General features: G+C 37.7%; 2 protein-coding genes across 2 annotated transcripts; both read right to left on the reverse strand.

Annotated features, from left to right (window-relative positions):
• Positions 1–5,968: 5,968 nt before the first annotated feature.
• Positions 5,969–8,392, reverse strand: LOC113288910. Its single transcript, XM_026538064.1, has 3 exons — positions 8,259–8,392; positions 7,103–7,309; positions 5,969–6,595 (listed from the first exon to the last, which is right to left on the reverse strand). The coding sequence occupies exons 1-3, from the start codon at positions 8,289–8,291 to the stop codon at positions 6,521–6,523; spliced, it is 315 nt and encodes a 104-aa protein (XP_026393849.1). The 5' UTR covers positions 8,292–8,392; the 3' UTR covers positions 5,969–6,520.
• A 118-nt stretch (positions 8,393–8,510) lies between these two features.
• LOC113288908 (endoplasmin homolog) lies at positions 8,511–13,374 on the reverse strand. Its single transcript, XM_026538062.1, has 15 exons — positions 13,218–13,374; positions 12,673–12,796; positions 12,421–12,574; positions 12,244–12,324; positions 12,018–12,129; positions 11,796–11,922; positions 11,556–11,694; positions 11,308–11,419; positions 11,046–11,230; positions 10,730–10,945; positions 10,471–10,636; positions 10,077–10,218; positions 9,767–9,917; positions 9,213–9,617; positions 8,511–9,060 (listed from the first exon to the last, which is right to left on the reverse strand). The coding sequence occupies exons 1-15, from the start codon at positions 13,282–13,284 to the stop codon at positions 8,791–8,793; spliced, it is 2,451 nt and encodes an 816-aa protein (XP_026393847.1). The 5' UTR covers positions 13,285–13,374; the 3' UTR covers positions 8,511–8,790.
• Positions 13,375–16,280: the final 2,906 nt, after the last annotated feature.

A 16,280-nucleotide genomic window follows, 5' to 3' on the forward strand; every position in this document is an offset into this window, starting at 1 on the left:
TCAACAACTAGAAATCCAACACTTGTTGTCCAAAATACGAAAACATATCCCATAAACCTTAAAAAAACATTTGCCCAACCTTTAACCTTAAAATTTGTCCAACACAACATAAAGAAATAAACTATGAAAGCATTCATTCACCACCACGACCACGACCCCGTTTAGGAACACCACCACTACTGCTACCTTCACCACCACGACCACTAATACTACCTTCACCACCATGAGCACTATGAGCCCTCTTTTTATCAGCATTCATCTTGGATTGTGCTTCTCTCCTGGCTCTTTCTTCCCTATTTACTTCAGCATCAACTTGCTTGAACAATTCATGGGCATCCTCATTGTCAATATTGCAAGCATAGTCAATGTGCTTGCTTTGCTCTTCAATCGACAAAGGCTCTCCTCTGTCTTTCGCGCAACACAATACCTTCACAAAGGTCTTCAATTGCTCCTTCTATTTTCAATTAAACAACAAACAATTAATAGAATGATTCGATAATGTAATCTTAAAATAGTAAGAGCAACTCTAAAATACTTACAAAGAACTTAAGACTTATTGTTGGGTCTTTCGATGCCATCTTCCTCTTACGATCCAATTCTTCAGCAGTCATTTCCCTAATCAGAGTAGGACGAGCCCAACCCAAGTACCACGCTATGTATTTCTCACTGGCTTCACGACCGGTGGTCACCTCGTCCAAAAGACTCACATCGATTTTACGGCCACGTCTACTGTCCCAATGTTCTTGAAATGGCGCTGGATCGTAAAAGACGTTAATAGTTTTTTGGGACGTGTTGCATTCAACCATTTTCACAGTAAAGAACAGGTTATCTTCATCGAAATGAGGTTCTTCTTGGACGTAACCCAATTGTCGCACTACCCGATGTGGATCGTACATTGAATATCCTCCATTGCACAACATCAAGGGTCCATAGTATAATGCAACTTCATCTCTCTTTTGGATTAAACCTCGTTGTCTAGCATCTCGATACAGATCAAATATCACATCATCCGCAGTCAATTTGTAAATGGTCATTCGGAGTTTGATAAGTTGTTGCGCGCATTTCCTTATCCCGAGTACCCTTAAAACTGTACCTTTGCCCTCTTGGCTTATCAACCGCAACAGTCGCATCCACTTTGACGTAGGAGCTGGTTTTGAACAAAGAAGGGAAGTGCTCATATATCCAAACCTATGCAAAAAAAAAAATTAGTAAGATAAGAATCTTATCTTACGAGAATTTTGCAAATATAAATGATTTAGACAATACAATTACCTGGAAGAGATATATGTTTTTGTTAACTTGCTTGGTGAGTTCCCTAGAACCCTTTGTCAACTCATTTTTCAAGAAGGCGACCACCACAGTACCCCAAGAATACTCACGCACCTTATCTAAGGGATACATTAGTTGCAAATAACTGGCGTCGACCAAGCTTCCAAAACTGTCGGGGAAGATACATTTGCCTAGGACGTAAAAGCAAATAAGATGACGCGGTAGCATTGATTCGCACCGGGTGCACCCTTCCTTCCTCATAAAAGATTTTCTTGGTCCCAGATAATGTGTCCCTCAACAGCTTCAGATTAAACTTCTTGGTTATACGACCTTCTTTCTTCTCAAGCATGGACTCCGTCTCAATCTGATTACGACCGAACATTTTCAGGCTCAATTTGTAAATATACTTGAAAGAAAAATCATAATTGAATCCCTCACACACTTATTTTCCCTCAACCTCGAGTCCTAGAATTTAATGAGCATCATCGGGAATTATCGCCATCTCACCGAATGGGAATAACATTGTATCATATCAGTCTCTCCGTATAACCTCTCACAGAATGCAGATACGGTAACTCTATCATGCTCAATATTCGAACTCTCCAATCCACAACCCGGAGTTCTTGACAATCACTTTCACCTCCTCACATTCTAGATCAAGATCCCAAGTCTTAGTCAATGAACACGAAGCTTGGCGCTTCAAGAGACGGACGGCATGCTTGTGATCCTAAATACCAAAAAAACAAAATAAAAAGAAATACAAACACTTGACGCAAATTTAAGATAGATACACACTTGAATAAAAAACAAAGACGGATTGAGAGTACTTACGATATTATTATGGATCGTACATGCCCAAGAGTCTTTGTATCCAAAAAGAACTTCTCCACCATCTCTTGGGGTCCCCCTTGGACGCTCACCTTTTTTCAGTGTAACCATCAAGTGAGGGTCAGGCATGTGGGAATTAGCTGGTTTAGTGATCACCCTCTTCTTCTTTTCGGTTTCAGTTGAAGCTTGGGTTTGTTCAACATTAGCTTTAGTTTTTTCTCCATCACCTTCTTCTTCTTCTTCTTCTTCTTCCTCTTCCTCTTCCTCTTCAACAATTTCATCTTAGATATTCTTACCTTTATCTCCATTACCATCATCATCATTACCTCCTCCAACATCAGGCGTGTCTTGATCACCATAATCATCATCATTGTTACCTCCTCCAGCAGCCGGAATTCCTTCATCAACATCATCATCACCTCTTCTACCAGATGAAATTTATTGGTATTCATCTGGAGTATCGTCTGAATCACTGGGTTCTGATGGTGGTTGAGAATCATTCGGTACACGAATATTGAGCGTTCCCGGCATAACGTATGCCCCTCGATGTGTTAAAGTCAAGAGTTTATCACCAACACGAGGAGGTCTTGAAGGGGGACTAAGAGCTTTCATATCTTTCTTATTTTCCTTTTCCAACCTGAACAAGAACAAATAAGAAAAAAAAATTACAGGTCGGCAGGGTCGACAAATATAACCAATCCAGCGGAACAACGGCCGAAAGGGTCGACTAAAACATATATGCCGACTAAACTATAGACGACAGGGTATCATTCAAATAACCTTCCGGCTTATACCAAATATGAACACAGGAGATACAAGGATTTTCCACATTACAGGTCGGAAAGGTTCATTACCCATACATTGTCGGCTGACAAACAGCCGGCATGGTATCCAAATACTACTCCGGTTTTAAAAATTCAAAGCATCATGAGACACAAAAAACTTGAAATACAGACGACAAGGTAAAAAATTATAACCAACCCGGCTAAGAAAAAAACTACCGCCGGCAGGGTCTGAGGTTGAATAACTCGCCGGCCCTGCAAGTACCAGTTACAGGTATTCAACAGCCGACACGATCTTCAACCAAAGAGCCTGCCGGCCAAACCCTAACTATGAAAATCCTTCAATGTCGATAACATAATACCTTGCCGGCGATAATAACTGCAAATAAAAGAATCGATTTTTCTGACCTAATTTTACATGCAAACATCAAATAGAAGTACTAGAGTGAGTTTAAGTAAGCCTTACTTTCTTAAGCGCACCATTTCTCGTGTTTCAGCGGCTGCGAATTGTCCTTCTTCGACGGGTTTTTTCTTCACTTTCTTTTGTACCAAACTTGCAATTCCAGGGTTATACTCATTGGGTTTTCGATTAGCGTCTTTTGTACGAGTTCCCCTCCACCGTGGTGGATCCATTGATGAAAATTAATCGGTATTTTCGAATCGACGATTTCAATGAATTAATCGACGAGTTTTGATTGTGGTGGGGGTGATGGAGCCGGTATGGTTGTGGAGGAGAAGAAGAAGAGAAGAAGAAGATGAAATGAAAAGATTAAAACTGATTTAGGGTAATAGGTTTTAAAGGGTAAGAATAGTTTTGTAACTTACCCATTAGGACTCCTACTAAAAGCCTTAAAAAGAGTCCCTTTAAAATTGGGTATACCCCAATCAAGCCAGGTTATTTTTCCTCTTTTTTTTTTCTTGTATGTGAAGTCTATGGTAAAGGTTTCAGTTTTAGCTCAGTGGTGGATGGTAACTTAGCGTCTCATTGCAGCTTGTTGGATAACATTTGCGGCATCACGCAGCCCTAAGGCCCCTTTCTATGGGCATGGAAAACATGAATGATTGCCATTTAAGCACCCACTATGGAGGAGGAAAACAGGCAAACCGTCCTGGCTAAGTGGCAAATTTTCCACTTAGCCAGGCCAAGTAAAGTTTCTACCTCGACCGCTCGGTAGAGTTTACACCGCTAGCGGCTCCTATTAGACCGGTCGACCTAGTTTATACCGTTGCGTAGAATCTGATCCAACGGTCATAAATCTTCCCCTCTATAAATACCACATTCCTCTACCGTTTTAACTCACACATTCTCTTCTCTACTCTTCACATTTGTTAATCTAAAACAAATCTCATCATCTAACTCTTTCATTCACTCGTATTGTATAATTTCTTTAATATGTCAATCTAATACTCAATCTAAACAACAAAAGAAGAAGATTAGGGGTCCAAAATTTACCGTAGCCGAAGATGAAAGCATTTGTAGAAACTGTGTGTTCTTTACACAAGATAGTATCGATGGTGCCAGTCAACAATCTACCAAGTTGTGGAATAACATATTTGCTAACTTTCGTCAAGAAACTATGAACATCAACGAGCGTGATGAAAATGGATTGCCCGGTCGCTTTGGTACAACCAACGCCCAAGTTGCCTTGTATGTTGCTGCTTTAATGCAAGCTGCTCGTGGTCGAGAGAGCGGTCTTGTCGATGTTGATGTCAAACGAAAGTTACGATCTGATTGGCACCATAAACATGGGACAAATTTTGCTTATGAAAGTTGTTATCATATTTTGAAAGTGTTTCTAAACATAATCCATAAGTGTTAGCAAACATGCAGAATATACCTGCAAGTTCACCATACACTTCTTCACCTTCAACGCCAGCTTCACAACCATCTCAATCATCTCATCCCCCTTCAGATAATCCATTTTCTTCACCAGAAACCACCACAAACAACAATTCCAACTTGAATGTCAATAATGCAATTAAGAGAAAACTATTAGGAAGAAATCATGCAAGAGCAGCGAGAAAAGCTGCCCAAGAAGGAGAAGCAAGTGAAGGAAGTAGTACTATGGAAACTTTGATAGAGCATCAGAATACCGTCGAAAAACAAAGAGTTGTAGACCGCAAGTTCTTGACTAAGGAGATGAAAAAACATCGACTAACTCAAGAAAAATTTGTTTCACACTATGACAAGAATAAGATTCTAAATGCAAACACCGAAAAAATGAATCCCAGACAATTTATGGCATGGGAGATGGAGATGGAGATGGACAGGTTAACAAAGGAATTGGAAGAAAAAAGAAACAAGAGAAACATGGAAAAACAATTTGGGGTTCAAGCTGAAGATGAGGATGATGAAGACAACGATGAAGTAGTGCCACTTAATTAATTAACGTATCAGCTTTAATTTTAATGAATATGTAGTAGTTTGGTTATGGTGAATGAAATTGTTTGTTCGACTTTTTTCATTACATTAAAACTTAAACTATTTTTTTTCATTACATTAAAACTTTAACTTGAGAATATCCATGAAAACATTATCAAGCCTAACATCCCATACGAGTTATTGAAAACTCCTTAAGAATTTGGTAATGCGCTTCGTATTCGAAATCTTTTCGTTTCCATCTTCGCCACTCGTCTCGAGTTCGTATTCCCAATTCATCATTGGTCTCACCTCTAAGACGGTATCAAGTGACAATCCTTTTCATAGTTATAAAATCCACAAGCTCTTTTTTGATATCCATGAATCGGCAAAACAAATCAGCACGATCCCGGTTATGAGGATTACCTGTCTCTGTGCAGAAGGCATCATGAATTTTACCCAAATAACTCATACTAGGTAAACCTCTCATCCGTCGTTCTTTACCTCTCTTCGGTTAGTATATTACATAGTTTCTACAAAGAGATAAATCTTCATCTTCAGTGAATCTAGGAACATCCATAATTTAACCAGAAATTAGAGACGTTTTTGTAGAGAAGTGATGTTTTTGTAGAGAGAAATTTTGTGTGAGTTTGAAACGGATGAAATGGAGGATTTATAAGGAATGCTAGCGGTTAAGTCTAGAATGCTAGTGATTCAGTCTACACCGCTAATTTTAATGACTGTTACAAAATTTAAACTTAAAACAGCTACCAAAAAAAATTATGGAACAACAAATGAAACTTAAACAATTTAAAAAAATAAAAATGAAACAATAATAATAATAAAAAAAACAAATGAAACAACACTACTCAATTCGTCCCTCATCTCTTCCAAACTCAACCCACAAATTCGCTCTGAGATCTTCCCTTTACATGTTATACAGAGTTCTGTTCTCAATATTGCTGGTCATTTGCGCATAGTTCCTTGCACGTAATCCTCTTGCTGGTATAATCTCAGGCCTTAAGTCTTCATCTTGATGGTTAGTCCAATTCTTATTACGACGAGTCTCCTGGATAACCATGTTATGCATAATGATGCAAGTCAACATAGTCTTATGCATTTCACGAGCACTTAGACCATGATAAGGCCCACAAATGATTGCGAACTTCCGCTTCAGAATTCCAAAAGCTCGTTCCACATCCTTTCTCAGATTCATTTGTTTACTATTGAAATACGAGTATGAACGACCCATTTCATCGGCAGGTGGACATTGAACTAAAGTTTACCATTTTGGATAAATTCCATCTGCAAGATAATAACCATGAATGTAGTGATTCCCGTTGATAGCGAAATATACCTGAGGAGAAATTCCATACTTTAAATCTTCAAACAAAGGCGATTTGTGTAAAACAATTATATCGTTTTGAGATCCCGGGAGACCAAAAAATGCGTGTCATATCTAACAATCATAAGAAGCAGTAGCCTCAAGGCTCACCGTTGGTTTTGCGTAGTGACCTTTATACTGACCGGCCCAATAGGTAGGGCATCCGGTCCATACCCAATGCATGCAGTCAAGACTACCCAGCATTCCGGGAAATCCCCTTTCCTGATTTTGCTTTAATATTTATCTAACATCTACATCAGTTGGTTTTCGTAAATAGGTAGGACCAAAATGATTAATCATTGTTTCGCAAAACAATGCAAGATACTTGTATGCAGTTGTTTTGTCAATGCGAAGGTATTCATCATTAGAATCTTGAGGTCTGCCATATCCTAAAATCCTCAAAGCCGAAGTAACCTTTTGTTCAGGGCTATGACCCCTAATATTCAGTGCATCATACTGATAATTAAATTGAGGTTCTACCTGACAAAGCTCACCAATAATCTTTAGCACCAAATGTCTGGGCATGCGGAATCGGCCTTGGAAATTTTCATCAGAGAACACACAGCCAGGAAGAAAATAATCGTGCATCAGCTTCTCGTACCATTCATCCCGACCACGGTACGTATATCTTCTTGTGAACACTTTTCTTGGCTCTGGATCTCTAGGTATTAGCCCCGATGAATGTAGCTGCATCAAAGTGTTGGTTAGTTCTTTATCTTCATCTGACTCATCATCAATTTGTCTCAAGGCCTAAACGAATATTCGTTGTTGTTCTTCTAATCGATCAATATGAATACGCATTTCTTCGTCAGAAGAATCCATATCCATTGAGTTGAAAAAAAAAATTAAACATATGATTAAGGTACAAAAGAGCGAGTAAAAATAGAGTTAATGAGAAAAAGAGGTGTGATTAAATTTAATTGAACGGGGCGAATTTATAGATAAACTTCGGGGGAAATAGCCGTTACTTCACTAAAATAAGCGACGATTACAAAACCGACCGGTTTTAAGGAAACCGCCAGCGGTTGAGACTCGGACGCTAGAGGTGGAGACACGACCGCCAGCAATTTTCTTAAAACAAGTCGGTCTTTTCTCCACCTAACGATTTAGATTCGACTGTTTATGTTTTCTCCCATAATGATGCGACTAGTTTACCATACCAGCTGGCATGACAAACGAAGGGTTTAGCCATTTGACATAGGAACCCGCCTAAATCAGAACACTTCACTTCTTCTCCACTTGAATAATCACATGATCAATTCCAAGAAAGAAAAAACAAACAGAAAAACAGAGTTTCGGATGCTAAACAAGGTAGTGCCAAAAGGAGTCATTTTTTATGTAGAGAATGTGTAATTAACTTGTAAGTAACTATAGTCTACAGATGTAATTTTGCTAAACAGTGATTCTTGTCTTTATTATCTTTTCTTCCCAGTGGACTTATTTTACTCAAAAGTTCTGAATGCTGATGGTGTTATTCCTGGGACGTTTTTTAGTTCTTATATTTGCACACCAACTGAAATGATCTAAATTAGAAAATAGGAATCTTTGGTTTTGCAATGTCAAAAGTTAAACAAAAGGGGATCACCAAAACATTAACTTCAGTATTTCAATTTCCACTAATGCATATATTAAAAACCTGGTCTGTGAACTTAGTGGGCAGCATCGGCATGTCGTTGGGTCCACCACCAGTGATAACGTCGGCAAATTAGCCTGTCTATGACTGATGTATCTTTTCCCCACCATAATAGAATGGGAATGCCACCCATTATCCGTGTTTCCGCGCCCGAGTGCTGTAACCAACACACTCGCATAATAAGAAGGTAATTCACATAATAAGAGGTTAGTCGACAGGTGGTTATATATAGCTTCAAGAAAGGTCAAGAGCTGATTGGAGTGAATTAAATAACTGCAGAATAATCTCTATTAACTTGGGATTAACTACAAGTTACTACATAAAACCCAAAAGGACCCAAAAAAGAAAAAAAATAAAGCTACAAAATTACAGTAAATCTAAGCTCATCCATATTTTTCTGGTTCCGCAAATGAGCAGAAAAGGCAGGACGCATGGTTTGTGGTTGGCTTCTATCCTAACAGAGTTGCAAGTCGTGCCTGCAAAAATAAACAATCTCTTTTGAGAAAGAAAGGATTATTACTACCCAATAGCAAATCTAGAGCTCATCCTTGTATGCAGATTCACTGTCATCTTCTACATCAACTTTTCCTTCGTTGTCTTTGGTTTCCGATTTAGTTTCGGTTTCAACCTCAGTCTCTTCTACATCATCTTCTTCTTCAACTGAAGCATCTGGACTAATATTCAGGCTTGATCTCACTGAACTGTAGATGCTGGAAGCAAAATCCTTGGGGTCGCTAAGCATGAACCCGCTCTCCATGAGAGCTGTTTGGTACATAAGACGTGCAGTTTGCTTTACGCTTGCGTCCTGTACAGCAAAAGTAAAGGCGATCAACAAAAAAAAAATCATTTTGATTTCCTACATATCACTATGTTAAAAAAAATAAAAATAGATAAAAAACTGCATGGATATGTAACCCAGCAATCAGTAACAATACTCAAATTAATTTCAATTAGTACCTCGGGATCCTTGGCTACTCTCTCCTGAAGCTCCTTGATGATTGGGTGTCTTGGGTTGATTTCAAGTACTCTCTTCCCACGCATGTATGCCTGCTTGCTAGCATCTGATAAAGTCTGTGATTGCATTATTCTCTCCATGTTTGCACTCCATCCGAACTTTGATGTCACTACAACACATGGACTGTCGGCCAAACGGTTACTGAGCTTCACGGAATCCACATTCTCAGTAACGAGGGCATCCTTCCACCACTTGGTCAGATCCTTGAATGAATCCTTAAGCTCTTTGTCCTTGGAGTCCTTACCAATCTTCAAACCCTCCTTGGACACATTTTGGAATTTATGGTCTTCGTAGTCCATCAAGTACTGCATGAGGTATTCATCCACAGGATCTGTGAAGAAAATAACCTGGAAAATAGATATTGGAAATGATCAGTGAGATTTTCCAGTTTCTTCAATAAATTAGTGTCTATACAGATAAAATCCAATCAACAACTTTGGATGCTTGCTAATTTACTAGCAAGCATGAAAAAGGAAATGGACTGCCTTATATATACCTCATAATTTTTCTTTGTAAGCCTCTCAAGGAATGGGGATTTCTCCAACTGTTCCTTGCTGGTTCCTGTAATGTAAAAGATATCCTTCTGCCCTGTTTTCATTCTTTTGATGTATTGATCCAATGATACTAGCTTGCCATCAGACTTTGAACTGTAAAAGAGAAAGGCATGGATCGCACTAATAAGCATACCATAGTAAAAGAGTAATCTCGATTACTTCTTCAATTCCTAAGGAAGGCCCCTTGAGAAATACACAAAATAGTATTCATAAGCATATACTACGATTAAGATTGAAAGCAAAAATTCAGACCTTTCGAATCTGAGAAGCTTAGCAAGGCGACCTCTGTTAGCAGCATCCTCAATAATACCAAGTTTGATAGACTTTCCAAACTCATTCCAGAACTTGGTGTACTGACCCTTCTTCTCGTCATTATCGTTTGACTTCTCGGCATCTGTTCCAACCATGCATATATTAATTTAATTAAATATAAAACAAAACCAAACAAAAAAAACAAAGCATGTATAATATAAACACGGAACATTAGAAGAAAGAAAACGCTCGGCCAAAGAAAACGCAAGACTCTGGATGACTGGCATTTGCAATGACAGGCGGGTCATGAGAATTTCAATAGTTCCTAAAAGATTTGATCAACATGGGCAGTGAAACCAAGGTTCTGTTATTTATATCAGTTTGATTAACATACCAGTGTTGTCCTTTTCACTCGACTCATCAGGATCCTCTTCAGCGATCCGACGGATCATATCAAGAGCTTTACGGATAAGTTTCTTCTTAATTGTCTTTAGACTGTTGTGTTGTTGAAGCATTTCACGTGATACATTAAGTGGTAAAGTGTCTGAATCCACAAGACCCTGCATAAAATACCAAGAAAAGTGATGTTCAGCCTTTAGCCATGTAGCACTTCTTTGTGGCCATGTCTCCTTTAAGTGGGGAAAATTAGTTACCATCAAAAAGTTAAGGTACTTGGGCAGAAGATCATCGAATTCATCTGAGATGAAGACACGTCTGACGTATAACTTCAGGTTGGACTTGTTAGCATTGTAGTAACTCTCGTACAGATCATGAGGAGCCTTTGGAGGAACAAAAAGAACAGCCTTGAATTCAACATCACCTTCAGCAGTAAAATGACTCCAAGACATAGGCTTGTCCTCACTAAAATCCTGTTAAGAAAACCATAATTCACATTTGAGTCTGCAATTTATAGTGAAAGACCAGTTCAGCTCTAGCAAGTAACTTGAAGAGGTTTGAATAACAATTTACCTTGGCGAGGGAGTGGTAGAATTTTGAGTACTCTTCATCAGTCACCTCCTTAGGACTGCGTAACCATATGGCCTTAACATCATTGAGGACTTCCCACTCAGAAGTTGTCTCCTTCACTGTCTTTGTCTTCGGTTTTTTCTCACCATCTTCCTCTACTTCTTCATCCTCTGTGGAACTCTTTTCAGCTGTTTGCAAGAGTAAAACCATGTGAGTGGAGTTCATGTGTTAGCATCGACTAAAAGTTAAATGTGCAAGTACGTACGTGATTCATCTTCGCTGTCATCTTCATCTGCGGGAACTTCAACATCCACTTCCTTGGTTGACCAGATAGAAATAGGGAAGTTGATGAATTCAGAATATTTTTTCACCAAATCCTGTAATGGAATGCACATGCGCGGGAAACCAATTAGATCATAGAAACTAAAAGGTGGAGGAAATGTTCTCGTTGGCACGCTAAGGGGCTGGCAAGAAAATACCCAACAGAATTATACATAAAATTCAAGTGCTCACTTTTAGTTTATCTTCCTCCAAGTACTCCCCAGCCTCCTCTCTAAGATGCAACCTAATCTCAGTTCCTCGTCCTAGTGGTTCATTCCATTCATCCTCAGAAATAGCAAATGCTCCATCAGCCTTAGACTCCCATACGTACCTGAAACCAAAAAGAGCAACTCGTATTACAAGATTGTATTTGAGATAATTTTAACTAGACCATGAAAGATATCTAGCAATGCAATAATCTGAAACACCTACTGTTTGTCATCATTGTGTTTGCTTATGACTTCAACATAATCGGCAACAAGATACACGGAGTAAAACCCAACTCCAAATTGCCCAATTAGATTGAGGTCACCACTTGTCTGCATTTTCTCCACAAAAGCTGTATAGAAACCAATATTACCTATAGTTATTCACCATTCATTTAACAAAGGGGAGGGAAATGTAAATAAGAAGTCCCCTATGTAGACAAAATACCAGAAGTTCCAGATTTTGCAATAGTTCCCAAGTTCTTAATAAGATCTTCCTTTGTCATTCCTATACCACGGTCGCGGATTGACAGGATTTTCTTTTCCTTGTCTAATTTCAACTGCAAATTAACAAAACCAAAATTACTTTTATTTACGGCAGAAAAAGGTAGTTATCAGCTCATACAAGCCACAGAATCCAGACTTGTATAAACTTCACTAAAAGAATTACTCACCAGAATCTCGAGCTTTGTATCATCACCTTCTCCTAGAATTTCTTTATCAGTAAGAGCAAGGAACCTAATCTTATCCAATGCCTGGGAATCAAAGCAAAGTTTGAAATTAGATGCAACTCCACCACAACTTCAGAATCATTCATTAAACCAAAGTCTAAATAGCAAACAATTACTTACATCAGAAGCATTGGAAATTAGCTCCCTCAAGAAGATATCTTTGTTACTGTAAAGAGAGTTGATAATGATATCCATAAGCCGAGAAACCTCAGCCTGGAACTCAAACTTCTCTGCGGATTTTCTAAGAGTTTTCCTTGACATTGATTCTGACTCCCTGATCAAAAACCACCACATTCAAACACCAATCAAACAATGTCCTAATGATTACCGAATACGCAATAGAAAGAAAACAAACAAAAACTAAACACATACCTCTTAACAACATCCGAATCAGTAGATAATCCATGAGGAACAGCACCAAGCTTATCCTCAATCTTTGGTGGATCAACTAAGTTATCTGATTCACTTTCTTCAGCATTAGCTTGGTTCTTTCGTCCTGTAATAATTCAAAGGTCATTTCAACTTCAATCAGTATATGTTTATACTTTATACAATCAACAAATTCAATCTTATTCATTCTTAACATCAATTGAAACAACCTGTTAGATCAGTATTCTTAACATCAATTGAAACAACCTGTTAGATCAGTAGTCTAACTAAACCGGATTAAAGAAAATACACTAATCTAGTCCCATCAGACAAAAATACAGATCGAGATCCAAAGTGATACACAATCAAGTACAGTAATCTCTAACATGATTCCATCACTCTATAGGCGGGAATTAAAATCAAATCGCCACATATAATTAAACCTAATATTCAACTACAAAATCGAATCTAAAGAGACGATGTGACGAGCTGAAACATCTAAAGTAAAAAAATGAAATGCGAAATCAAGAAATCAAAACCCTACTAACCTTGATCTGGAACGATAGAGAGAAGAATTAAGAGTAGAAGAGCGGAAGTAATCGTCCACTTCCTCATCGTGAAGCAACTCTCAATACAGGAGGGTTTTTGGTCTGCTCACTCGCGACTGTCTTATGATCTAATGGATTGATTTCTTCAGTTCCAGTTCTTGTTTGATTATATACCAGATCTCTTTAAGGAGACCTACCCAGAACTTGAATTCCACCTAGACTGTCTATAGTAGCTTGGATTTTGACAGCGTGGATGATCTGACGGATGTGGAGTTATAATGTACAAATGGCATATTGTTATTGGTTTTGCTTGCTGTAGTGTGACGTGGAAAAACTAATTGGTGGTCATTCTTTTCATTGCCGTTTTCATGATGGAGACGACTACAAGTCTACGACGACCGAAGTTGTGTCGATGCTCCCAATGGGTCCGATTTCTCTAGCCACTCCATAAATATTAGTATATTACTCCAGAGTTCTTCGGAGACGGTCTGTTGCTCTTTCGTATCAACCAGCAAAATTACCAAGAATTAGGCTAGTCCCACGCATATGTCAAACACCATGACTTATCATTTTAGCATCTATTATGGGTATGGTAAAGTGGCATATTCACTTGCGTAAGTGACAAAAATACCAATTAGGCATACGAGATGGATTTTCTATTGAGTGATAGAGATTCCATCATCAGGTGGTCTTCCCAATGCTCGTTGGTCAGAGAAGCACCAATGATGGTCTTTTGACTATCATCAGCGTTCAACAGCTCATCATCCAACGACCGGAAATTCCCTCTCCTATAAATATCCAACTTCATTTCAACTCATACCAAAATTTCTAAATTTCTCTAGAATTTCTCAATCTTTCACCCCAAGCATGATTGACACATATGAACTCTCACTACTTGTTTGAGATTCTCAAGACTTGACATAAGGCTTAAATATATATATATATATATATATATATATATAAGTCTACTATTTGCATGTGGTAACCACAACAAATTAGTGAATATTTTTCCACTTTAATTAACAAGTAATATAGTGTAGTCAAGTTCGTTCCCACGAGGAGCAAACATATTTAATCCTTTGTTGTTTGGAATACGATCAAAAGGTGTTGGGATTCATGTGCGCGACCAAAAAGTCGAAGATGCAAGAATACTTAGGAAACTAAGTAACTAAGGGAAGTTTACTTGGTCTCAACTATACGAAGCTAGCTTTGTTCTTTGTATAGCGGCTTAATTCTGAGAATATTCAAAACTGGACTAGGACTCAGGGTTTTAGCATTTAAATCTTGATGTGTCATTTACTTTTACTTTCCACAATTATAGTTGTCTTATTATAATTTAAAGTAAATACAATTGTACGTTAATCCAAGACACTTGATAAGTGATCCTATAGTTTATCATTTTTATACCATAATTATTATCAAGTGTATATCTTGTTGTCGTATTATCTCGACTTTGTCCATAGACAATCACACAAGGTATTAGACTTATAGGTTGATATCGAAAAGATTGTGGTGTACTTGGGTACCCTCGTCGTTTCATAAGGATAACGTTCTTCAACAAAAACAATCGTTTTATCACGACCAAAATGTCCACCTAGACTACTACCATGTAATTCACGAATTAAGTGAAGATGCAAAGATCCATGAGGAATGGAAAATTGATTCCCTTTAAAAAGAATTTGGATAAGAAAATCACTCTCCCCTAGTCATATTTCCATATGTATCTCATATAGTCTTAAAATCATCATCTCAAGTACCAATCTTTGATATAGTCAAAAAATACTTTCATCAGGAAGAGTGACAAGAGAATGAGCACATATACTGAAAGCATCAACAACCTGATTTAATTTACCACTTTTATGCATAATAGAGAAAGTATATTGATTAATAGTAGATTACCGTCGATCATGCATTCTATTGACTTCATCTGAAGTTTGAAGAAATTTGAGATCTTGATTATCGGTGTTGACTACAAACTCACGTTGAACAAGATCCATTGTTTCAAAGCTTGAACAGGAGCCATCAACTTAATTTCATATATAAACAATTTTTTTGTAGTTTCAAAAAAAAAAATCACTATACTGGATGACCATCTTGAGAAGCAACAACATAAATACTTATAGCAGAGGCATCATAATCGATTTCTGACTTATCAAAATATGGCATAACAATAATCAGAGAACTATACAACTTTTCTTTAAGAATATGAAAGATCTTATCAGCTTCTTTAATCCCAACAACATTTATCATGCTTCAAACAATCTGTTAAACCATCAACAATGAAGCTAGAATTCTTAACAAAATGTCTATAAAAGATGTCAATCCATAAAAACTCCTCACATCATGAATGCACGTTGGAGTTCGCCATTTGGAAGTACCAACTGCAACTCCGTCATCAGAAATTATGTAACCCAAAAAGAGTGACTTTGTTGCATTTACTGTAAAGTCACTATCATAGTTTTAAAGTCTTCATGAGAACTAAGAATATGTGTTTGTATATTTTTCACACTAGTAGATACTAAAGCACCAGTTTTCCCATCACTATGATCCTTATAAACTGCAGAAGATTTAGAAGGAATTAACACTTTTCGTTTCTCATCCTTGTAAAAGACATATGTATTCACATAACAGTTGTGGACTGCAAGTATATCCTACTGGCAAGATCTTATAGGAGAAAGGATACAAAGATTTTAGTAGATATGAAGGGAAGAAAGATATACGAATAAGAAGAATAAAAGTAGAACAAGAGAATAAGATTTTAGAGTTAAAGATTAATAATTTTCGATTGATATATGTCCTTTAACAAGTTTACAATCCAAAATATAAATAGTAGAAGTCTAGATATATGATTAATATGTGTCCTTTAACAAGTTTACAATATGAAGAAGTCTAGAAATATAACTAGGACACTAAAAATAAATAATAAGAGACATTGGACTGATGAGAAGACCTTTTACGCGATTGCGTACCAAATCAGCCAGGCAATTAGCCCGAGTAAATAGGCAATCACAAAGGCTAGAAATATGTCAAGTGCTCGGTTCAGTATCCTTCTGCGTCTTGTGC

The sequence above is a fragment of the Papaver somniferum genome, chromosome 6, assembly GCF_003573695.1.
Source record: "Papaver somniferum cultivar HN1 chromosome 6, ASM357369v1, whole genome shotgun sequence".
Classification (NCBI taxonomy): Eukaryota; Viridiplantae; Streptophyta; class Magnoliopsida; order Ranunculales; family Papaveraceae; genus Papaver; species Papaver somniferum.